Source organism: Symphalangus syndactylus, chromosome 8, assembly GCF_028878055.3.
Source record: "Symphalangus syndactylus isolate Jambi chromosome 8, NHGRI_mSymSyn1-v2.1_pri, whole genome shotgun sequence".
Lineage (NCBI taxonomy): Eukaryota > Metazoa > Chordata > Mammalia > Primates > Hylobatidae > Symphalangus > Symphalangus syndactylus.
Genome location: NC_072430.2, coordinates 72,771,170 through 72,796,439, shown reverse-complemented (window position 1 = coordinate 72,796,439; position 25,270 = coordinate 72,771,170). Strand labels below are relative to the sequence as shown.

At 43.2% G+C, this 25,270-nt stretch overlaps 1 protein-coding gene and 1 pseudogene across 22 annotated transcripts in view; one reads left to right on the top strand and one right to left on the bottom strand.

Annotated features, from left to right (window-relative positions):
• CHD8 (chromodomain helicase DNA binding protein 8) overlaps nucleotides 1–25,270 on the top strand; it is a 71,573-nt gene that overhangs the window by 14,190 nt on the left and 32,113 nt on the right. For 8 of the 22 annotated variants that reach the window (XM_063644654.1, XM_063644653.1, XM_063644652.1 and 5 more), the window contains exons 2-6: nucleotides 10,501–10,548; nucleotides 10,716–11,558; nucleotides 12,991–13,362; nucleotides 14,379–14,764; nucleotides 15,936–16,050. In XM_063644654.1, coding sequence (XP_063500724.1) covers nucleotides 10,543–10,548; nucleotides 10,716–11,558; nucleotides 12,991–13,362; nucleotides 14,379–14,764; nucleotides 15,936–16,050 — 1,722 coding nt within the window. In that variant the 5' untranslated portion in view covers nucleotides 10,501–10,542. The other 14 variants (XM_063644663.1, XM_063644657.1, XM_063644662.1 and 11 more) reach the window with 8 other exon arrangements.
• Nucleotides 22,342–22,671, bottom strand: LOC129488009 (eukaryotic translation initiation factor 4E-binding protein 1-like; annotated as a pseudogene).

Sequence of the window (25,270 nt, the reverse complement as noted above, 5' to 3'; positions counted from 1 at the left end):
TCCTACTGTCACTACTTAACATACTATAGGCAGCTCATTTTCTTTTTTGTTTTTTGTTTTTGTTTTTGAGGTGGAGTCTCACTCTGTCACCCAGGCTGCAGTGCAGTGGCGCAGTCTTGGCTCACTGCAAGCTCCGCCTCCCGGGTTCACGCCATTCTCCTCCCTCAGCCTCCTGAGTAGCTGGGACTACAGGTGCCCACCACCACGCCCGGCTAATTTTTTTGTATTTTTAGTAGAGACGGGGTTTCACCGTGGTCTCGATCTCCTGACCTCGTGATCCGCCCGCCTTGGCCTCCCAAAGTGCCGAGATTACAAGCGTGAGCCACCATGCCCGGCCTAAAAATTTATTTATTTATTTATTTATTTGAGATGGAGTCTCCCTCTGTCGCCCAGGATGGAGTGCAGTGGCAGGATCTTGGCTCACTGCAACCTCTCCCTCCCTGGTTCAAGCAATTCTCCTGCCTCAGCCTCCCGAGTAGCCTGGATTACATCCCAAAGTGCTGGGATTACAGGCGTGAGCCACCGCGCCCAGCCCTAGGCAGATCATTTTCAATATGGCTAAACTACTCATCTTTCCCTCTGAACTCCAGGTTCTACTGATTTTTATTCCCTAAGTGTTTCTGGCTTTGTCATTTCCCTTCCATTATTATGTTTTAAACTTGATCTTAGCAAAAGGCCAATAAACAATTCCATCACTATCTTTTGAACCATATTGCTATAATTTAGGCCCTAATAATTGTGTTAGGATTCTTGGTTGCAAACAACAGGACTCATCTTTTGGCTAACTTAAGCAGAAAGAAAATTTATTGGAAGGATATTGAATGGCTCAAAAAAGTAATGAGAATATTAGAGAACCTGGTTTAGAGAATGGTGTGAAATCAAAGGAGGGAAGACCAAAGAGAAGGTCATGGTCACACCACTGACCAGTCTATATAGGATGCTACAGTTGGACTCTAATGTCTGCCATTGCCAGATATTGTCTAACTGGTTGGTCTTGGGTCTTGCATTACTCCTGCAAAGTCAAGACTTCCCCAGCAGGAGTATCCACTTAAACTAGCCTAGGTCATGTGCATGCATACTTCCTCTTTGCTAGGAAGGGGAGGAGGCAATTGAACCCTGTCTCCCCAGGCTCCATATGGGGAGATAAGATCCAGCTTTCCATGGAAAATATAGGAAGGGGCCTTTTGGTTGCTGAGCAGAAAAAAAAAAAAACAGCAAATGTTCACTATACAACTCCTTTCTGGTGTCTCACAGCAGCCTCCTAACTGCTTCTGTGTCCTCTGTCCTCTCACCCCCTAAAGCCAGAGTTAGCTAATCAAAATGTAATTCTGATTATGTTATTCCATGTTTCAGTGGCTCCTCATCCACCTAGTAAACTATCGCAAGGACAAAAAACCAAACACCGCATGTTCTCACTCATAGGTGGGAATTGAACAATGAGAACTCATGGACACAGGAAGGGGAACATCACGCTTCGGGGACTGTTGTGGGGTGGGGGGAGGGGGGAGGGACAGCATTAGGAGATACACCTAATGCTAAATGACGAATTAATGGGTGCAGGAAATCAACATGGCACATGGATACATATGTAACAAACCTGCACATTGTGCACATGTACCCTAAAACCTTAAAGTATAATTAAAAAAAAAAAAAAAAAAAAATTGTTATTCAAGGCTCTCCACGCTCTGGCCCTTACCTGTCCCTTCAGCTTCATCTCCACCCAGTTCTTTCTTTGCGATTTACACTTTAGCAAGGCTGAACTACAGAACTAGAGTTTCCTCTACATGTCTCATACTGTTTCTCATTGCTATGCTTTGTTTTGCCTTCCCTCTTCCTGTCCCTGCTGCCTGAATATCCCTTTCTTACAGCCCATCTTTCCCTCCCACCTGGTAACTTTTCCTCATTGTTTAAGAAACTATTTTCTTGGCTGGACGCGGTGGCTCACACCTGTAATCCCAGCACTTTGGGAGGCTGAGGTGGGTGGAACACCTGAGGTCAGGAGTTCGAGACCAGCCTGGCCAACATGGTGAAACCTCATCTCTACTAAAAATACAAAAATTAGCCGGGCATGGTGGTGGACGCCTGTAATCCCAGCTACTCGGGAGGCTGAGGCAGGAGAATCACTTGAACCCAGGAGGCAGAGGTTGCGGTGAGCCGAGATCGCACTACTGCACTCCAGCCTGGGCAACAGAGTGCGACTCCATCTCAAGAAAAAAAAACCAGCAACAAAAAAAAGAAACTACTTTATTGATGTTTTTTCCTCCTAAGCCCCTGCTGGTCTTATTGAATGTATCACCTTGTATTATAATTGTTTTTATTTGTCACTGTTGTCATACTGCCTACTCTTTACCCTCTTCCCACATACATACACAAATGCACTCTTACTTACTGTGAGTTGAGAGTAGGGATTATGTCTTACTTGTTTTTGGATCCCTAATACTAGTAGATTACTTGGCATATTATATACTCAATACATATTGAAGTAATAAGAGGCATTTGATGTTGAACTTAGAGGATAATAAGTAAGATTTTGGTAATGCAAAGAAAGAAATTAAAGATGTGTATAATTTGAAGGCAGCAATATTAGGCTCAGATTAGAAAAAATATGACAATAGTAATTTGTCTTTTTTTTTGGCTAGCAAGTATATATATGTAGACGAATGGTGGAAAATAAGACAGGAAATATAAGATGTTGTCTTAAGTAATTGAGAGCCTTAGAAAATTTTCCAGCACAAGTCTGATTTGGCCATACTGTGTTTTAGGATATTAATCTGGTTGCAGAATGGATTAGTAGGGTGAGTAGAGAGATTATTTATGAGGCTTTTCTCTTACACAAGCAACTACATAAGTAAGGGAGATGGCAGCAGAAATAGGAGTCAGATATATGAATCCTAACTTGCCACTTAGTTTCATAGTCAAACATTCAACTCTCTAAGCCTCAGTTTTCTCATCTGTACACTAAGAAGGTTGACAGAGTCTTTGGCAGCTCCAAAATCTTTGTTATATATTGTAAGAGAATCAATGACACTTGGCAAATGATTGGATGGTGGCTACAGGGGGAGGTTTTAGAGACTGTTGAGGTTTTCAGCCACAGTGAATGGGAAAACAGTATTGCTCTTTACAGGAGTGGTAATTAGGCGTTTTTAGCGACAGTGGTAATGCTAGGATCTTTAAAAATAGGAGATCTAAAGCAAGTTGATTTTCCTAATTTGTGTCCTTAGAGTATTAAGAAAATAGGATTTCAGTGTTGAGGATACTTTCAGAGGAAACTAATGGTCAGGAAATAAGCCGCCCTTTTTATTTTTCTTTTTTGAGACATTGTCTCACTCTGTTGCCCAGGCTGGAGTGCCTTGGCATGATCTTGGCTCACTGCACCCTCCACCTGCTGGGTTCAAGCAATCCTCGTGCCTCACCCTCCCCAGTAGCTGGGACTACAGGTGAGTGCCACCCCTCCCAGCTAGTTTTTGTATTTTTAGTAGAGATGGAGTTTCACTATGTTGGCCAAGCTGGTCTCAAACTCGTGGCCTCAAGTGATCTGCCCACCTTGGCCTCCCAAATGCTGAGATTACAGGTGTGAGCCACTGCACCTGCTCTGTCACCAGGCTGGAGTGCAGTGGCGTGATCTCGGCTCACTGCAACCTCTGCCTCCCAGGTTCAAGCGATTCTCCTGCCTCAGCTTCCCAAGTAACTGGGACTTGCCCAGTAATTTTTGTATTTTTAGTAGAGACGGGGTTTCACCATGTTAACCAGGATGGTCTAGATCTCTTGACCTCGTGGTCTGCCCGCCTCGCTCTCCCAAAGTGCTGGGATTACAGGTGTGATCCACTGCGCCCGGCATCTTTTTTTTTTTTTTTTTTTTTAAGAGACTAGGTGTTACTATATAATGCCCAGGCTGGTCTTGAACTCCTAGATACAAGCGATCTGCCCACCTCGGCCTCCCTAAATGCTGGGATTGCAGGCATGAGCCACCACCGCACCGGCCTAAACTGCTCTTTTTAATAACAGTGTCCTGGCGGGGCGTGATTGCTCACGCCTGTAATCCCAGGACTTTGGGAGGCTGGCGAGGGTGGATCACTTGAGGTCAGGAGTTCGAGACCAGCCTAGCCAACGTAGTGAAACCCTGTCTCTACTAAAAATACAAAAATTAGCTGGGTGTGGTGGCAGGCGCCTGTAATCGCAGCTATTCGGGAGGCTGAGGCAAGAGAATCGCTTAAACACGGGAGGCAGAGGTTGCAGTGAGCCTAGATTGCGCCACTACACTCCAGCCTGGGCGACAGAGTGAGACTCTGTCTCAAAAAAGGAAAAAAAAAAGTTTACTTTGGTGGATTTAAGCTTGCACACCATCATTCTGGGGTTGTCTAGTCTCACTGGGAATTAGAGTGATTTCAAGTGACATCGCAAAGTGGACACTGATTAAAAGGTCAAATGGGCTGAGTTTCAAGAGATGGGGGGACAGGAAACCGAGTTTAGAGGGTGAGGAGTGTTTGTTTTGAGGGGGCTAAGGGTCGGGAATTGTTAGAGGGCCCCAGGAATTACTGTCTAAAAAGCCGTATTGGTATTGAAGGGTCAGAGTGTCAAAAATGCACGGCAACCTTATGTGTTGTGGCAGAAAGAGTGCTTTAAAAGGCCCATATTCCAGCTGGGCTGACTCCCACGATGGAGGGAAGAAGATTTGGCCCCTTTTATTAGGTAGTGGGATACGGTGTAGTCACTACAGGAGAGGGGTTGACAGGGCTGCTAGAAGGCCGGGGATTCAGAGGGAGGCGGAGCTGGCCTAGCGCGGAACCCTCCCTCCCAAGTTTATACTCTTTAGGGTGAAGAATACAGTGTAGATGGTAGGGAATTTAATCTCCAGGGCTGGTTTCGCGTACTATGAGACTGTTCCTCTGGCCAGCCCCCTTTTTTCAAGCAAGCTGCAGGCTTCGCCTCGGCCCTAGAAACCGGATAGGCCTCTCCGTGCGCTCTCAACCTAACCTGCGAGGGAGGGGGAAGGGAGCTCCTTATAGTCCCACCCTTTGCGCTGTTTTGCGTCTTTTCGCCTTTGGTGAGTGGCGGCGCGCTTTAGCCAATGATGGCGCGGGGCGGGCAGGAGCATCATGTTAGGTTGCGCAGGAGGAGGGGGAACTGGTGCTGGAGAGACAGGGAGAGGGGCGAACCGGCCCCCCACAGCCGCTGCAGGTAAAGCCACCTCTCCTCCACTGGGGTGAGGCACAGCTCCTTTTCTCCTTCAGGGCTTGTCGGGCCTCTCAGCCTGCAGCTTCCGCCCTAACATTGCTCCTATCCCGGGCATCCACACCCCCCACCCCCCGCATCTTCCCGTCTTGGCCATCCCCACCCTGGAGGGCACCCCCGCTAGCTCCTTACCTCAAGTGCATGTACCTCATTTCCATTTTGGGATCTCCAGTTACCAGAAATCTTCTGCCTCTGCTGTATGGACCTTACTGGCACGAACCCCGGCAGTATGAGCAGGTAATGTACCCGGGTCCCCCCCACCCCCACCCCAGTCGCGTTTTCCTCTCCATCAACCCCTCACTTCCTCACCTCGCCCTTTCCCTTTTTTCATGAGTGCAGAATCTCTCTAGTTTCTTCTTTACCCCCTGAAAATACATGTCTTTAGCTGTCGTAGTTGCCTATTTTGCTTTTCCGATTTATTCACAAGGTCTTACTTTACCAGCCTTATTTTCCCCCAAATGACCATACCCTTGATTGAGGTGTGAGTGCTTTCTCTTTCAGTAATTGGAAAACAAAAACAGAGTAGCCACACATTTGGCAGTGAGAATGGTGAAGACAGAGAAAATGGCCTAGGATCTTGATCTACTTAGGAAATCTGAGTGGCTCCAATTTGGTCCTATGTCTTTCCATCCTGATCCTTTGCTGACCCTAAATTGTGATTGCATTCACTTTGGATGTTTATTTTTCATTTCTGTATAAGATTTGAGACCCTTCGTGTCTCACAAATGTCTTCATGGTACAGTTTTAAAATACTTCTCTTTTAAAATTATGTTGGTGATTTTCATTTTAGCCCTTTGGATTATTTTATTTTCAAGGTATTTCTCATTTAAATTAAGCTGTTTCTACCCATCTTATGTTTCAGTAACATGTATTTATGTCTATCTGCAACTGATCTTCTTGAAAGGATACAGTTTCCAACAACAAGATTTGTTCTTTGAAGTAAATAAAATAGTTTATTCTTTTCTGAACCTTTGAGCAGCTAGAGGTTAAGTGGTCATGAGTGGTACTTTCTAAAAGTGCACATTACAGAAAGAGGTCAGCATGGCTCAATACTGCATTCGTTCATTGTCTTCTAAGAGGTTGTCACTACGGGGAAATCTATAAGTGGGCAATAGATATCTGTAGCTCATTTTACATAATTTTATCCATTAGACGACTGAACTAATCTCTTGCAGTGTTTCTCATCCATCATAAACAGTAAATGATGATAAACTCCTTTTGAGAGGCTATAGGAAATCTTATCCCATCCCAAAGATATTGGCAACTCTGCCAAGCCAGGAATGTTTCTTTCTCTGCCCCCTACTCCTCACATGTGTCTTTTACAGATCTTCACTGGCCAAGAAGGCTTTGTCCAGTGTTAATAAATATAAATAGCCTAAACAATGAGATGTGGTTTTTTCACTTGATAAATATAAAATTATAATATTGAATACACCTTTAAGAACTGCACATTTATCTTCACCCTCAGTTCCCAGAAGCCCTTCTTAAGGGCCTTAGTCTCCATCCCCTGGTTGAGAATCACTGCTTTGTTGAAAGGTATGGAGAGATTGAGATGGAAAAATATAGGGTAGAATTAAAACAAAATACTTTATCATAGGACAGACAGTTTATTATAGAAATGGGCAAAGGTGAGGAATAATGTAAAATAAGAACGAGAGAGCTGGGACTCTAGATTTCCAAAAAAATCAAGAACTGTATTAAAGGTGGTAAAGCTGCAGAAGAACATCAGTTTGTACTTGTCTCAAGGGGAAGCAGTAGTTTCACCTTTAAGAAGGAGATGAAATGAAGGGCTATACTGGCATATATAATTTTTTTTACAGGCAACTGGATTGTTATTTGGCGATTATAGATAGATGGCCTTGGATTTTAACCTTAACTGACTAGTTTGTTCCTTTCCCTTCCACTGCCATCCCTCACCCCCCACATGCCCTCCAAGACTTCTGTCATGATTCTGGTCATTAGTTTGTAATTATGGAAAGTGACTAAGTACAACCACTAAGTTTTGTCTTTCCTTTTGAGCACATACATGTGTTTCTCTTTTGGGGAATGGTGGGCCAACACTGGCTTTTCATTCTTAATATGATAAAAGTTGGTGAGACTTCTTTATCTAGGCAGTTACTTGCGTCGAAACCCACTTAACATCTGTTCATTTTTGCTATTAGGGTTTGAATCAAGGAAAGAGAATTCATGAGATGGATGAGAGGATTCATGGGATGGATGAGCTTGGTAGAATAAATAGGCCATATGTGGATATAGCCAGGGTGACCCACAGGTAGTAGTAGAAGGAGGGTTAAAAAAAGTTAGATGTATGTTGGGAGAGGATTTAATCTTGTAAGAGTCAAGGACAGTTTAAAGACAGGAGCTAGAAAAGAAGTAGGAGGCTAGGATAAAAATATGAGATGAATTGGGTCAGTATAGGTGAGATGATGGGACTGAGAAGTAATGGTACTTGGTGGCAAGGTTTTTGAATTATTAGGCATAGACCGAACTAGGAGAAGCAGAAATTTGGTTCGAAAATTGGGAAGGGAGAGATAAATGATAATGCATTGATCTTTAAAAAGCTTATACTAAGTCATATGGGGTAAGGAGATTCATCAGAAACCATTAGCCTTGTTTCTCCTATTTAAAAAAAAAAAAAATCTGGGCCTAAGATTGGATCATTATGGGGGAAAGGAAGAGCATTAGAATTAACAAATAGCAATGAATCATGGAAGCGACAAAACACTCCATGGAATAAGGAGCAGGCTATAAACTATTTGCAACGTAAACTTCTAGTTAGTAGAAACTTTCAGCGTGGTGGCTCACGCCTATAATCCCAGCACTTTGGGAGGCTGAGGCGGACGGCTCACCTCTGAGGTCGAGAGTCTGAGACCAGTCTGACTAACATGGAGAAAACCTGTCTCTACTAAAAATACAAAATTAGCCGAGTGTGGTGGTGCAGGCCTGTAATCCCAGCTATTCAGGAGGCTGAGGCAGGAGAATTGCTTGAACCCGGGAGGTAGAGGTTGCGGTGAGCCGAGATCACGCCATTGCACTCCAGCCTGGGCAAGAAGAGTGAAACTCTGTCTCGGAAAAAAAAAAAAAAAGAAACTTTCACTGTTGTTTTTATATTACTCCTGGCTGTAGATACTTTAACTTCTGATGGTGAATAGAGAATGAAAGATAATTGGTGCCGAAGTAGGTGTACTGGAAAAAAGTTGATGATAAGGGGGAGGAAATTTATTAATATCAAGTTATTGAGTAGGTTTTCGTTAAATCAGGAAACATTCGTAACTTTTCTGATTGCCATTCTGAGCAATTTGGAGGCAAATATTAGATATGAGAGGCTGGCATGAGCTGGTGGAATAGGCTAGCCAGGAATGGGAGATGGTATGGATCTTGGGTTGAGATATGAAAAGTATGCAATTACTGAAGCAAGGAAGATCTTGTTTAACATTGTTGGAGATACCATGTATACTTTATAATTTTGACTCACGTGTTTGTTCTCTTTGTCTGTGTTGGAGTATCTGATCTATTAACCCATATTATATTTTATAAGGATAAGAAAGATGGGTTGGGAAGGAAAAAACATAGCGTGGGGGTTATATGGAAAAGTCTCCTTCAGTCAGGACTGTGTCTCTGACAAATTTCTTATCTGGTGTCTTCCAAAAGTTAGGAGAAATGGTCTTGCCAAGCAAGACTTTCCTGTATTGTCAAATATTGTCATCATATACAAAGAACAGATACTTCTTTTTCATATATTTGGGTTTTATGGTGATATACTTCCTTGTCTTTGATAGCTTTTCTTTTTTCCACTAGTTTCATGAACTTAAAACCCTAGACATGGATTTTGTAAACCTACTTTTAGCCATTCATAAGACAGGTTTTCAAGATGGGAAGCTTTTTACCATCTCATGTTAGAATCAAAGAATACCATTTAGTTTCTGTGAGGATCGAATGGTTTACTCCAGATAATGTGAGCAAGTATAATTCATTAACTGTTTTTTGATTAGCTACTATATGTGCTATGTCCTGCTGGTTCTTTAGGGATCCACAGATAAATAAAACATAGTCCCCACCATCCAAGAACTTTCTCCCAGAGAAAGAGGAGCTGGGCAATGGTACAGGGTTGTGGAGGGTGTACGTTGCATACATTCATAACCAATTTTTATATATTTAGTATGGCAGTTTTCCAAGCATCTTCAGAAGTGGGCAACTTTTTACAATTTGCACAAAGGAACCATTTGGGCCTTCAGAGGATATAGACAGACTTAGGTCATTATAATAAAATATTAAATATAAGTGCTTTAAATAAGGTATGAACAATGGTGTGGGTATTTAAAGGAGGTGGAGGGATCAAGTCATCACAAGTTGCTCAGTTGTTAAAGGGTCAGAGGTTCAGGGCTCACTTATTGGAGTAGAAGACCTTTGAGGGTTGGTAGGATTTTAGCTGCGAAGAGATTATTGGCACTGGGATGGAGAGGACGTGTTCCAGGCAGAAAGCACAGCATCATAAGCAAAGTCACACAGGTAGGAATCACATTAAGGGAATTGTGTAGTCTAGTTGGACTGGAATGTAAGATATATGTAAGAGATGGTAAGAGAGGAAGTTGGGAATATAAATTGGAAACAATGTTGAATCCCTTGCAATTGACCTTTTTAATCTTAAATGTGAGAAAGGTTTCTTGAGAGGGGACTTCAGAACAAAAATCCCATTATAGATTAATATGTTAACTAGAATAAAGGTTGCAAAACTTCCTGGGTAAAATTGTATGATCAGTTTGGTGAGATTGTACTATAAGCCTTGGTTAAAGGTGGTTATTTTTGCCAATAGTAAGTAAAAATATATAAAGCACAAGAAAAATTTATAAAATAGAATATATCCAGAAACCTTTATAGAGTCACTGTAATTCTGGTGGCATATTTTTGAGTTCTACTAACTTAAAAACTGAAAATAGAAGGTAAATGAATATTAAATTTTATCTTTACCAAAGAATAATAAGTGTTAAAAGAAACGGAGAGAGACAGCCAAATGCTCTTGACAGAGTCTTTAAAGTTTGTAGGTGTAAGTGCCCAAGAGGAGGTTGTTATTGTTTTTCTCTTTTAGTTTTAGTTTTGAAGCAGAAACATAAGTGTTCTTTCTGCTGTATGTCCGTCCTTAGATTTCCCCACATTTCCCTCCTATATTCATGGCTATTTGATATTAAGAACAGTACGTAAGAAGGAAAAATTTTCTCTGAGATCACCAACTTTGCTTATTTTTCATATGTATTTGTATTCCTACAACAGGAGTTCCACCATCTTCCTCTGAAGACGTAGCCATCTTGCTCCATGAAGGTCAGGACAATCTGACATGCACTTGTTTCTTGCCTCTATACTTGAAGAGTAGTCCTCTTACATTGTGTACATTTTTTTCTTAATAGGGGAGGGGAGGGGAGAGCCAGTACCCCCCCTCCCCTTCCCTCCCTAGACCTTGGAGAAATACCCTCCATTACTTTCCCAAGATGGCAGACCCCATCATGGATCTGTTCGATGACCCAAATTTATTTGGCCTGGACTCTCTGACTGATGACAGCTTTAACCAAGTCACACAAGACCCCATTGAGGAAGCCCTTGGACTGCCAAGCTCTCTGGACTCCTTGGATCAGATGAACCAGGATGGTGGAGGTGGTGATGTGGGGAATTCATCAGCAAGTGAACTGGTCCCTCCACCAGAGGAAACAGCTCCCACAGAACTTCCCAAAGAATCCACAGCTCCAGCCCCAGAATCCATAACCTTGCATGATTATACCACTCAGCCTGCCAGCCAGGAGCAGCCAGCCCAACCTGTCTTACAGACATCGACGCCAACATCAGGACTTTTGCAGGTCTCCAAGAGCCAGGAGATCCTGAGCCAAGGGAATCCATTCATGGGTGTCTCTGCCACAGCTGTCTCCTCCAGTAGTGCTGGAGGGCAGCCACCTCAGTCAGCCCCTAAGATTGTTATCCTTAAGGCCCCACCAAGCTCCTCAGTCACTGGTGCCCATGTGGCACAAATTCAGGCCCAAGGTATCACCAGCACAGCTCAGCCCCTGGTGGCAGGCACAGCCAATGGTGGAAAAGTCACTTTTACCAAAGTGCTAACCGGCACACCCCTTCGACCAGGTGTTTCCATTGTCTCTGGTAATACAGTGTTGGCCGCCAAGGTCCCTGGGAACCAGGCTGCTGTTCAGCGCATTGTCCAGCCCAGCCGACCAGTAAAGCAGCTGGTCCTCCAGCCAGTTAAGGGTTCAGCTCCTGCTGGAAACCCTGGGGCCACAGGGCCCCCACTGAAGCCTGCAGTTACACTGACCTCTACACCTACCCAGGTGACTTGAGTGAAAGGGGGAGGTGAATTTTGGTTTCATAGAGGGCCCAGCAACTCTTTGAGAGAGAGTGAGCGCATGAGAGCTTTCTCTGGGAAAGCCTATTTAAATTCCATCTTTGCTTTTTATCGGTTAGTGTGACAGCCACATACTTAGTACTTGCTGGGTGGAAGCAGTGAATATTAACATATTTTTTGAGCTCTTACTACACACTTACGTTGTACCTAGCTGGTGCTAAATAAGACAAACACAGTCCCTGTCCTTACAGAGCTCACCGTCTGCCAGGAAAGACAGATATTAAGCAAGAGTTCACAATAATTGTGTGATATAAAGTTTTATGAGAAATATGGGATACTATGGGAACAAAGAAACATCTTTGAATAATTATCTTTATATTTGCAAGACTTGTAAAAGCTATTTATATTTTTATTTTATTCTTATTACTAAGATTGTCACCCTCCTACTTTGCTCAGTGAAAGTGTTAGTTTCTAGTGTAAGAAGGTAGAGGCTCTAGCATCTGAATAAAGGGCCAAAGAGTTGGTGGGGGTGGGGGCACAGCATTGAGATAAGAAGAACTAGCCAGGCACGATGTCTCTCACCTGTGATCCCAGCTACTCAGGAGGCTGAGGCAGGAGGATTGCTTGAGGCCAGAAGTTCAAGACCAGCCTGGGCAACATAGTGAGACCCCCGTCTCTAAAAAAAGTAGGACTAGTGGGAAGAAGCTACAAGGAGGCAGATTTCAATTCAATATAAGGAATTTTGTATTATTAGGTTTCCAAAAATGAACTGCTGCATTAGAAGATAGCCTTCCATCAGGAGTTTTTAAAACATAGCTTGATACCTACTGAGCAGAAGCATTATAGAAAAGATTCTATCAGGACAGCTGATAGTCCCAGCGCTTTGGGAGGCTGAGGCCGGAGAATCGCTTGAGGCCAGGAGTTCGAGACCAGCCTGGGAAACATAGACCTCATCTCTACAAAAAAGCAAAATAAAAATTAGCTGGGCATGGTGGCATGCACCTATAGTACCAGCTACTCAGGAGCTGAAGCGGGAGGATCACTTGAGCCTAGGAGTTCTGGGCTGTGGTGTGCTACGCCAATCAGGTGTCTGCACTAAGTTTGGCATCAATATGGTGACCTCCGAGGAGCAAGGGACCACCAGGTTGCCTAAGGAGGGATGAATTGGCCCAGGTTGGAAACGGAGCAGGGCAGCACTCCCTTGCTGATCAGCAGCCTGGGCAATACAGCAAGACCCTGTCTCTAAAAATAACAAAAAAGATTCCATCAAGACAGATAGGATGATGAACAAAGTGAATTGTACTGTGTCTTCTGACTTGTAGTTTTTATGATTCTAGGATGAAGAAAACTGGTGTAAATATTTCAGAGTATACCGTTCTTTAATGTTGTACTCTTGCAATTTCCTTTCTTCACTTTAGGGTGAATCGAAACGCATCACCCTGGTCCTCCAGCAGCCACAGTCTGGAGGTCCCCAAGGACATCGGCATGTTGTGCTAGGGAGTCTACCAGGCAAGATAGTGTTACAGGGCAACCAGCTGGCAGCCCTAACTCAAGCCAAGAATGCCCAAGGGCAGCCTGCCAAGGTAGTAACTATCCAGCTGCAGGTGCAGCAGCCACAGCAAAAAATCCAGATTGTACCACAGCCACCATCATCGCAGCCACAACCCCAGCAGCCACCCTCAACCCAGCCAGTGACTCTGTCCTCTGTACAGCAGGCTCAGATAATGGGACCAGGACAAAGCCCAGGACAAAGACTTTCAGTACCAGTCAAGGTGGTACTGCAGCCGCAGGTGAGAGACTTACACAGTAAGGAAAAGAAAGAAAACAAAAATACTTAGTCCATTGCTGTTGCCCTCAGCAACCACTTATTCTTGAATGTGGGGCCATTCTAGATTTATATCTCTGAACTGAGATGCAGACTTAATTCTTTCATCCATGGAAACCTTATTTTAATTATATTATTAAAAGATTAGAGAGGGATTGTTGGGTTTTGGGATACGAGATTATTTAGTATTTATCTTTGAATTGTTTTATTTACAATCTTTTCCTAATATTATTGTGAAATAAAAATGATTTGTGATATCCTTTAAATGATATTTCAGAAATGATACAAAGAAATAAGTGATCAGTCCTCCTCCCCCGCCATCCCCCGCCCCGCTCAGGCAGATAAAAGGTAGGCCAAGAGTAGAATTTGAATTTTTTTACTGTTAGGCCAGAGACCATTATTGGGTATATTAGTTGTAATTTTTCTGAAGTAATGGAGATGTGTATTGATGGAAGCATAGCAAAAAGATTATTTTGGCAGAATTCTTGGTTTTTCTCACCCCTTTCCCACCAAAAGAATACATTTTAAAAAGTAGATGTAGGAGGGCCGGGCGCGGTGGCTCACGCCTATAATCCCAGCACTTTGGGAGGCCGAGGCGGGCGGATCACGAGGTCAGGAGATCGAGACCATCCTGGCTAAAACGGTGAAACCCCGTCTCTACTAAAAATACAAAAAATTAGCCGGGCGTGGTGGCAGGTGGCTGTAGTCCCAGCTACTCGGGAGGCTGAGGCAGGAGAATGGCGTGAACCCGGGAGGCAGAGCTCGCAGTGAGCCGAGATTGCGCCATTGCACTCCAGCCTGGGCCACAGAGTGAGACTCCGTCTCAAAAAAAAAGTAGGTGTAGGTTCAATAAGATTTAGTCTGAGCTTGGTTCTTGAGGGATTAAAGAACTAGTTTCTAGCCCCCATGCTTCAGAGCTGGATTTTATTTAGGCCATTTAACTACAAGCAAGTTGAAATTGTAGTGTCTTTATTTCTACAGGCTGGCTCTTCCCAAGGGGCTTCTTCTGGGCTCTCTGTAGTTAAAGTTCTAAGTGCCAGTGAAGTGGCAGCTTTGTCATCACCAGCAAGCTCTGCTCCTCATTCGGGGGGAAAAACAGGAATGGAAGAAAACCGCAGATTGGAACACCAGAAGAAGCAAGAGAAAGCAAATCGGATTGTAGCAGAGGCCATTGCGAGAGCCCGTGCCCGCGGTGAGCAGAACATACCTCGAGTCTTAAATGAGGACGAGTTGCCCAGCGTTCGGCCAGAGGAGGAAGGCGAGAAGAAACGCAGGAAAAAGAGTGCTGGAGAGAGGCTGAAAGAGGAGAAGCCAAAGAAGAGTAAAACATCTGGTGCCTCCAAAACAAAGGGCAAGAGCAAGCTCAAGTGAGTACTCCTTGCTACTGTGATGGGACGTGCAAGAGCAAGCTCAAGTGAGTGCTCCTTGCTATTGGGATGGGACGTGCAAGAGCAAGCTCAAGTGAGTGCCCCTTGCTATTGGGATGGGACGTGCAAGAGCAAGCTCAAGTGAGTACTCCTTGCTATTGTGATGGGACATTTGAGGGCAGAGCACTCATTTCTAAGAAGCGTTGAGGAACTTACATGTATTTACCAGCTACATAGTTCAAGGTGATCTATTATAGAAGATAATAAGGCCTTTCTTTTTTCTGTCCTAATGCTTATAGGATTTGTTAAATGGAAAATTGAAATTAGCATATTTTAAGAGGAAAACACGAAGGCACAGGAAAGATAGTCACTGTGTTGGGAGTTACCTTTAAAAGCCGTGACTCTGCATTCATATATTTGTCCTGATTTTGTATTACTGTAGTGTGAAAGAGATTTCTTACTACCTCCTACCACCCACATCAGTAAAAAGAGAACTACTGGAGACATAGCTGTCCTGTTCTGGCATCTCTTCTGTGAATTGGAGATTTCAGCATCTACCATTAGCTTTAAGCAGTGTTGACAGAAAAGCGATGGCTTGCCACATAATTCTTGTCATAATTGAGTGTCCTCTCTTTCCCTTCCATGTCCTGTATCTTCTCCTTTCTTACTAGCTTTTACTCCCTGGGATTCTTCAGGCTTTGTGGTGCAATTATAATAATGCTTTATATTTGTACCGGATTTTTCAGCTTTTAAAAGACAGTTTTATATTTCTTATTTGAGCCTCAGTGACTGTCAGGACAGGTATTATCTCCCTAATGTTTACAAATAATGAAACTAATGCTTTTGTAGTGACAGAAGTGGAACTGTAACAAGTGTTCTAATTCTTATTCTGGTATTTGTTCTCCTATCTTGTGCTACCTTCCTTCAGGTATTTGTAAACAGTAATAACAAGGATTTGTCAAATACGGTATAAGGGTCAGTCAGTGGTTTACAAACCCTAATATCTTCTTTTTTTCAAACACCCGGTTTAGTTAGCTGTGTGTCCTATTGACTGAAGATCTGAAAACTTCTGTCTGGAAGTTTTGTATGTGATGGTTTAGATTAATTATGTTTTTTTACTCCTAAATTTTCTTTGCTTTCACTGAAAATGAATTTGGTTTTTCCTTTTTAGCACCATCACTCCTGTAGTGGGTAAGAAGAGAAAACGTAATACCTCATCTGATAATTCAGATGTGGAAGTTATGCCTGCACAGTCACCTCGAGAAGATGAAGAAAGCAGCATTCAGGTAAAAGGATCCCAAAAGAATTTAGTAGAAAAAACCATGTTTAATTATGGCTAACCAAGCCGAGAAGATATTGAGAGATTGTAAGTCTATACACATTTCTTCGGTTTTTCTAAACTGGACATAGGCCTAAATAAGGTGAATGGACCTGGTCAATATCTTTTTTCTGTTGTTGTTGTTGTTTTTTTTTCCTTCTTGAGACAGAGTCTTGCTCTGTCGCCCAGGCCTGAAGTGCAGTGTCATGATCTCAGCTTACTGCAACCTCTGCCTCCCGGTTTCAAACGATTCTCCTGCCTTAGCCCCCCGAGTAACTGGGATTATAGGCATGCACCACCACGCCCAGCTAATTTTTGTATTATTTTAGTAGAGACCAGGTTTCACCACATTAGCCAAGCTGGTCTTGAACTCCTGACCTCACGTGATCTGCCTGCCTTGGCCTCCCACTGGTCAGTGTCTTTAAATTTTTTTTTTAGGCAAAGAGCATATTACTATAAAAATAGTGATACTTGGCCAGGCATGGTGGCTCACACCTGTAATCCCAGCACTTTGGGAGGCTGAGGTGCATGGATCACCTGAGGTCAGGAGTTGAAGACCAGCCCAGTCAACGTGGTGAAACCTCATCTCTACTAAAAATACAAAAATTAGCCGGGTGTGGTGGCAGGCACCCGTAATCCCAGCTACTTGGGAGGCTAAGGCAGGAGAATCACTTGAACCCGGGAGGTGGAGGTTGCAGTGAGCCGAGATTGTGCCATTGTACTCCAGCCTGGGCAACAGAGGGAGTCTCTGTCTCAAAAAAAAAAAAAAAAAATAGCAATACTCATTTTCTGAAATTCCAGTGTTTCAAATACTAAGCAAATGATATGAAATCATGCTGCTTGATTGCCCTTCTGGTTGGGTCAGAACTTGACTCTCATAACTCTCCAAGAATCCCTTTTGCCTTACCTTTTCTACACTTCAGGATTCTGACTCTGTGAACTAGGGTAGTTAGGCACAAAGTTTCTTGCTACGTTTTGAAGATGAGGGATGTTGGAAGAGACCAAAAGAAGCCAGACCAGAAGTGTAGGCTTCCATCTCTGATTTGTTTCCTTATGGTACCATCTTTGGCTCTAGTTTCCAACCATAGAAAAAATCTGATTCAGGAGACCCGTAGTGCTTCTAGGTAGCTCTGTGGCCTGGCCAACTTAACTTACTTGAGTCTCAGTTTCTCATCTGTAAATGGAAATTTGGACTAAATGAACCTTAAGTGTTTCTCTATTAATATTTATAAGTGCCTCCCCTCTTTCATAATATACATTCAGTACACTGACAAACTGATACTTGAGTTTTTCTGGGGGAAATTACTATGTAAGAATAGCTGGGCCGGGCGCGGTGGCTCACGCCTGTAATCCCAGCACTTTGGGAGGCCGAGGCGGGCATATGACGAGGTCAGGAGATCAAGACCATCCTGGCTAACACGGTGAAACCCCGTCTCTACCAAAAATACAAAAAAATTAGCCAGGTGTGGTGGCGGGCGCCTGTAGTCCCAGCTACTCGGGAGGCTGAGGCAGGAGAATGGCTTGAACCCAAGAGGCGGAGCTTGCAGTGAGCCAAGATCACGCCACTGCACTCCAGCCTGGGCAACAGAGTGAAACTCCATCTCAAAAAAACAAAACAAAACAATAGCCAAGAAATTTTTAAAAAGGAAAATGAGGCCAAAAAAAAATTTAGAATATATTATGAAATAATGATTACTAAGACTTTGAAATTGGAGAAGAAAAAAAATTAATAAAACACAGTAGAGCTTAGAAATCAACTCAAATACTTGTGGAAATTTACTATATATAATTAAAACACCATTTAAAATCAATAGGGAAAAAGATTATTCAATAAATTAGGACAGCTGGCTAACCATTTAGGAAAAGCTGGATTTTTTGCCTTCTTAAAAATAAATCTTAACTGAATTGAAGGTGTAAATATAAAAGATGAAATTTATGAACTGTCTATAAGACATGAATACATTTTAAAGTAACTATCCAGTGGAGTAATCTTTGTAAAGAGTGTATTAAAATTCAGAAGTCATGAAGGAAAATATTGGTACACTTGATAATATAAAAATTATGTATGGTATTACAACAAAAAAATTCAATGAACAGCGTAGTGGTTGAGAGCACAGACTCTGGAGCCAGATTTCTTGGGTTCTTTTCTTAACTCTACCATTTAATAGCTTTGTCACTCTGAGCGAGTTTCTTAGCCTCTTGGTACCTTAATTTCCTCACCTTTAAAATGTGGGTAATAGTACTTACCAAATAGGGTTGCTTCAAGGATTAAATGTACATATTTATAAAGCACATATAACAGTGTTTGGCTCACAGTAAGAACACATATTAAGACTTACATACATATGCTGTGGATGAATGTGTCCCCCAAGTTCATGAGTTAGCCAGGCATGGTGGCTCATACCTGTAATCACTGCACTTTGGGAGGCTGAGGCAGGAGGATCTCTTGAGCCCAGGAAGTTGAGGCTGCAGTGAGCTATGATAATGCTACTGCACTCCAGCCTGGGCAACAGAATGAGAGACTGTTACTGCACCCCCCGACTCCCCCTGCCAAAAAAAAAAAGTTCATGGATAGGAAGCTAAATCCCCCATGCAACTGTGTTGAGAGGGGGGACCCTTAAGAGGTGATTAGGTCATGAAGGCGTTACCCTCATGAATGGATTAATGTCATTGAGAGAGTAGGTTTGTTATAAAATCAAGTGGGGACCTCTCTTGCTTTCTCTCACTTGTGCTCTCACCTGTCACCTTCCTGCCATGGGGTGATGCGGCAAGAAGGTCCTCGCCAAATGTGGGCACCTTGATATTGGACTTACCAGCCTTCAGAACTGTGAGAAATAAATTTATTTTTCTTTCTTTTTTTTATTTTTTGAGATAGAGTCTGCTCTGTTGCCCAAGCTGGAGTGCAGTGGCACGATCTTGGCTCACTGCAACCTCTGCCTCCCAGTTCAAGTGATTCTCCTGCCTCAGCCTCCCAAGTAGCTGGGATTACAGGTGGCGCCACCACGCCCAGCTAATTTTTATATTTTTAGTACAGACAGTGTTTCGCCATGTTGGCCTGGCTGGTCTCAAACTCCTGACCTCAGGTGATCCGCCTGCCTTGGCCTCCCAAAGTGCTGGGATTAGAGGCGTGAGCCACGTGCCTGGCCTTCTTTTTTTATTTTTTTCTGAGACAAAGTCTTGCTGTTTCCCAGGCTGGGGTGCAGTGGCACGATCTCGGCTCACTGCAACCTCTGCCTCCCAGGTTCAAGCAATTGTCCTACCTCAGCCTCCTGAGTAGCTGGGATTACAGGTGTGCGCCAGCCACCATGCCCAGCTAATTTTTGTATTTTTTAGTAGAGACAGGGTTTCACTGTGTTGGTCAGGCTGGCATTCAACTCCTGACCTCAAGCGACCCACCTGCCTCAGCCTCCCAAAGTTCTGGGATTACAGGCAGGAGCCACTGCACCTGGCTACATTTCTTTTTTTATTAAAATAAATTACCCAGTCCCGGGTATTCTGTTATAGCAACACAAAATGGACGTGATTTGTTAGAACTTGTTTTTTAAGTAAAGGTTAAATAAGGCTTAGAGGGTTATGCAAATAAAGTAATAAAGTATTTGTTAAAAAAAATGAAGGAAATTTTTAATAATACAAAATACACAGAGATTACTAAAATTTAGAAAGTGGTCTGTTAGTTGGCTAGGACCACCATAACAAAATACCACAGACTAGGTGGCTTAAACTATGGACATTTCTTTTCTTTTCTTTTTCTTTTTCTTTTTTTTTTTTGAGACAGGGTCTCGTTCTGTCACCCAGGCTGGAGTGCAGTGGCACAATCTTCGGCTCACTGTAACCTCCACCTCCCAGGTTCAAGTGATTCTCCTGCCTCAGCTTCCCAAGTAGCTGGGATCATAGGTGTGTGCCACCACGCCCAGCTAATTTTTGTATTTTTAGTAGAGATGGAGTTTCACCATGTCGGCCAGGCTGGTCTCAATCTTTTGACCTCAGGTGATTCACCTGCATTGTCCTCCCAATGTGCTGGAATTACAGGTGTGAGTCACTGCGCTCGGCCTGGACATTTATTTCTTATAGTTCTGGAGGCTAGAAATCCAAGATCAAATGGTCTGCAAGTTTGTTTTCTCCTGAAGGCTTTCTTGGCTTGCAGAAGGCCACCTTCTCATTGTGTCTTCATGTGATCTTTCCTCTGTTGGTACACATCCCTGGTGTCTTTTTGTGTGTCCAAATTTCTTCCTTCTGTAAGGACACTAGTCAGATTGGATTAGGGCTCACATTGGTGGCCTTATTTTAACTTAATGACTGTTGCAAGCCCTATTTCCAATTTCCTAATACACTCACATTCTGAGGTACTGGGGGTTAGGGGCTTCAACATATAGATTTGCTGGTAGGATGCAATTCAGTCTATGACAAGTGAGAATGACAATATTGGCAATGAAGTTAAGGAACAGACACTTAGACACAGTTGATGGGAATGTTAATTGGGACAGTTTTTTTGGCAAGTCGGTGTTTCAATATATAGAAAAATTTAGAATGTTAATTTCACTCAGTGATTCTGCACCTAGGAAATTACCTTATGAATATGTTCTCAAAAGAATGCAGTGATATATGTATTGTAGCAATATTTGCAATAGCAAAAATGTCTAAAAAATAGATGTCCATTGGTGGAGAAATAGTTAAGTAAAATTGGCAATATTCATGCAGTAGAATACTAGATGTCATGAATACAATGAAGTAGGTTGGAATGAAGTAGGTTGGAATGTGCTAATAAGGACTTATTAATGAAAAAAAGTGTATGTAGTATCTCTTTTTAATGTTTAAAGTATGTATGTGTGTCTGTGTGTGTACATATATGTATATGCATCCATTTTTTTCTGGAAGGATATACAAGAAATGGATAAGAATATGTATCTTTGAAGAGAAGGGTTGAATGGTAAGTGGGTCATGATTATTGTACTTTAATTTTTTATCCTTTGGCCCTGTGTGAAATTTTTTTAACTGGACCATTTGCCATTTGATTTTTCAGTTTAAAAATACATATATGAGGCCAGGTGTGTTGGCTCATGCCTGTAATCCCAGCACTTTGGGAGGCTGAGGCACATGGATCACCTGAGGTCAGGAGTTCGAGTCCAGCCTGACCAACATGAAGAAACCCTGTCTCTTCTAAAAATACAAAATTAGCTGGGCACGGTGGTGCATTCTTGTAATCCCAGCCACTCTGGAGGCTGAGGCAGGAGAATCGCTTGAACCCGGGAGGCAGAAGTTGCAGTGAGCTGAGATCATGCCATTGCACTCCAGCCTGGGCAACAAGAGCGAAACTCCGTTTCAAAAAAAAAAAAAAATACGTGTATGAGAAAAATTACAACAGTGCAATAAAGTAGACACTGTAAAAAGTTTCCTAGAACCCAGCCTCACAGTCTCCCAGTTCTCCCCAGAGGTAGCCTCTGTTACCAATTTCTTGTATATCCTTCTAGAAGTATTTCTTACTTTCATGAACAGTCTACTTCTACTTCCACTAAATATTAATATTCCATACCTACTCTTCCTCTACTGTGTGTTTTCCCTAATGATACATCTTGGAGGTTGTTCTTTAGTGGAAAAGATAGATCTACCCATTCTCCTCCTCTACTTTCTTTTTTATTAGGAAAATTTTCAGACATACACAAAAGTAGATTTTTAATGAAGTCCCATGTTCCCATTCTCCCACTTTAATATTTATCAACAGATGGCTCACTTCCCACTGTCCTTACTTCCACTCTAGTCCTGCCCGCCTTTTGGATTATTTTATTTTTTCAGACAGGGCCCAACCCTTGGCCCTGTGGCGAAAGTGGCTTTTTATTTCCTCTCTTGTGGGAGGAGGCGGGGGGAGCTTTCCCAGGCACATCAACCTAAAGAAGGGGTGGCTGCACCCCCAGAGCACAGGGCTAGAAGAGCCAATCATTGGATTATTTGGAAGGAAGGGCTCGTTCTTGTCCACTTCCTGGCACTCCTAGCACTCTGCTGCAAGGTGTGCTGGCAGGGGTCACACCCTTTGGGGCAGCAGCTCCTGCATCAGCAGAGGCACTAGGGCGCTAGGAGATAATCTGCTAGTTTTCACAAAGAGGAGAGGGCAGGGGCCCTGAGTGAGGGAGAGAAGGCTGGGGTGGCCAACCCCACGTCCCACGCCTGCCCAGTGTGATAACTTTCATAAGGCCTGGCTGGTGTGATTCCTCCCAGAAAGGCCTGGAGGAGCCCACAGGCAATGCACAATCTGATGGCTGGTCCTTTAAATGTCCATCTCAACTTGTGATTCCTCACGGCCCGCCCACTTACCTTCTGGGCCATTGCACAGGTGGCTCTGGCTGGCTTCTTTTGGGGGCTCATCACTGGCAGGACTGGTGACCCCAGGAATGGTGGGCAGATCCCTCGGGGGTGTTTTGGTCATGGGTGAGTTCCGACACTCCAGGATGATCCTGGTACCTCCCGGGGTGGCGCTGAAGACTGTGCCCCTGGGGGGTTGTGCTGTAGCTGCATGCCTTTGCCCAGCACCACCCAGCGAGTGGCAAGGATGGCCCGGCTCAGGGTCTGGCTGCAGCTGCTGTCCCCAGACATGGTCTCCAGTGCACGCCACCCAGGATTATTTTTTTTTTTGTTATTTTTATTTTTTGGAGACAGAGTCTCGCTCTCTTGCCCAGGCTGGAGTGCAGTGGCGCGATGTCAGCTCACTGCAACCTCCGCCTCCCGGGTTCCAGCAAGTCTCCTGCCTCAGCCTCCGGAGTAGCTGAGACTACAGGCACATGCTGCCACGCCCGGGTGATTTTTTTATATTTTTAGTAGAGACGGGATTTCACCATGTTGCTCAGGCTGGTCTTGAACTCCTGAGCTCAGGCAGTCCTCCCACCTCGGCCTCCCAAAGTGCTAGGATTACAGACATGAGCCACCGCTCCTGGCCCACCCTGGATTATTTTAAAGCAAATCTAAGTACTTGTTTAAAGTGTTTCCTAAATTTTTTTTTTAAAAAAGGTCATTTTAAGAATACTGTATGATGGATGTGATAAAAATCAAGTCATCCAGAAATATATAAAGTAAAAAGTAGAAAGTATCTTCTAGAAATACTCTCTAGAAATAATTTAGTTTATATATCCTCCTAGACTTCTTAAAATGAAGTAGAATATACATATCATAAAATATGCACGAATGTTATTTGTATAGTTTTGACAAATGTATCCAAGTTACTTCACCAAGTGAAGAAAATGTTTCCATCACCCCAGTAAGTTCCCCTGTACTCCCTTGTAGTCAGTCCAGTTCCTCACTCCAGGGCATAGGCAACTAACTGCTGTTCTGCTGTCTCTTACCATAGATTAACTTAGCCTATTTTTTAACTTTATTTATTTATTTATTTATTTATTTATTTATTTATTTATTTATTTATTTTTTGAGACGGAGTCTTTCTCTGTCGCCCAGGCTGGACTGGAGTGCAGTGGCGCGATCTCGGCTCACTGCAAGCTCCGCCTCCTGGGTTCATGCCATTCTCTTGCCTCAGCCTTCCGAGTAGCTAGGACTACAGGCGCCTGCCACCACGCCTAGCTAATTTTTTTATATTTTTAGTAGAGACGGGGTTTCACCGTGTTAGCCAGGATGGTCTCGATCTCCTGACCTCGTGATACGCCTGCCTTGGCCTCCCAAAGTGCTGGGATTACAGACATGGGCTACTGCGCCTGGCTGTTTTATTTTTTGAGGCAGGGTCTCACTCTCACCCAGGCTAGAGTGCAGTGGTGTGATCTTGGCTCAGTGCAACCTCCACCTCCTACATTCAAGTGATCCTCGTGCCTCAGCCTCCCGAGTAGCTGGGATTACAGGTACACACCACCATGCCCATCTCATTTTTTTGTATTTTTAGTAGAGACAGTGTTTCACCATGTTGGGCAGGCTGGTCTCGAACTCCTGACCTTGAATGATCTGCCCGCCTTGGCCTTCCAAAGTGCTGGGATTACAGGTGTGATCCACCGTGCCCGGCCTTGAACTTTAAGTAGTATCATACAGTATGTACTTTTGGGTCTCACTTCTTTCAGTATAATTTTTTGTTGTTCTTTTTCTTCTGCCCACACATCAATGAGAAAGGCATAATGTTTTTGATAATTCATCCATGCTAAATAAATGAGTAGTTTATTTTTTTCTTCAGTAATATTTGACTTTATGAATATATAAACGTGACTTTGTAGGAATCTGTTTTCTAAAGTGATTATGTCATTTTATACTTCACCAATAGAGTTCCAGTTGATACACATCTTCAACATTTGGTATTATATATCTACCCCATTCTTTTTTATGTATGTATGTACACACACACATATATATACACACACACACATATATATATATATATATATATTTTTTTTTTTTTTTTTGAGACAGAGTCTCACTCTGTCTCCCAGGCTGGAGTGCAGTGGCACGATCTCGGCTCACTGCAAGCTCCGCCTCCCGGGTTCACACCATTCTCCTGCCTCAGCCTCCCTAGTAGCTGGGACTACAGGCGCCTGCCACCACGCCCAGCTAATTTTTGTATTTTTAGTAGAGACGGGGTTTCACCTTGTTAGCCAGGATGGTCTCGATCTCCTGACCTCGTGATCCGCCTGCCTCGGCCTCCCTAAGTGCTGGGATTACAGGAGTGAGCCACGGTGCCCGGCTATTTTTATATTTTTTATAAAATAGAGACAGGGTCTCACTATGTTGCCCAGGCTGGTCTTGAACGCCTGGGCTCTAGTGATCCTCTCACCTCAGTCTCCCAAAGTGCTATGATTACAGATGTGAGCCACTGCACCCAGCCTGCACTCTTTTTTAATAGTTCTATAGTATGATTCAGTTTTAAGGCTATAGCGTAATTTATTGAACCAATCCCCTGTTGATGGGCCTTTAGGTTTTTTCTGGTCTCCTACTCCCACAAGTAATGCTCCAGAGATGTGTGCACATATGCAAATTCATAGGTTAGTATCTTTGGAGTGGAATTGATAGGTCAAAGGGTGTTGCCAAATTTTTCTTCATGGAAGTTGTGCCTATGTGTACTCTCACCAAAAATGTATGAATTCTTACTTAAAAATATTTTGAACAAACTTGCTGGTTTTTGCCAGTCTGTTGGGTAAAACAAAAATATAACATTTTTAAATATAAAATTATATTTGTATTGGTATAAAATTAATTTTATACTAATGAAGTTT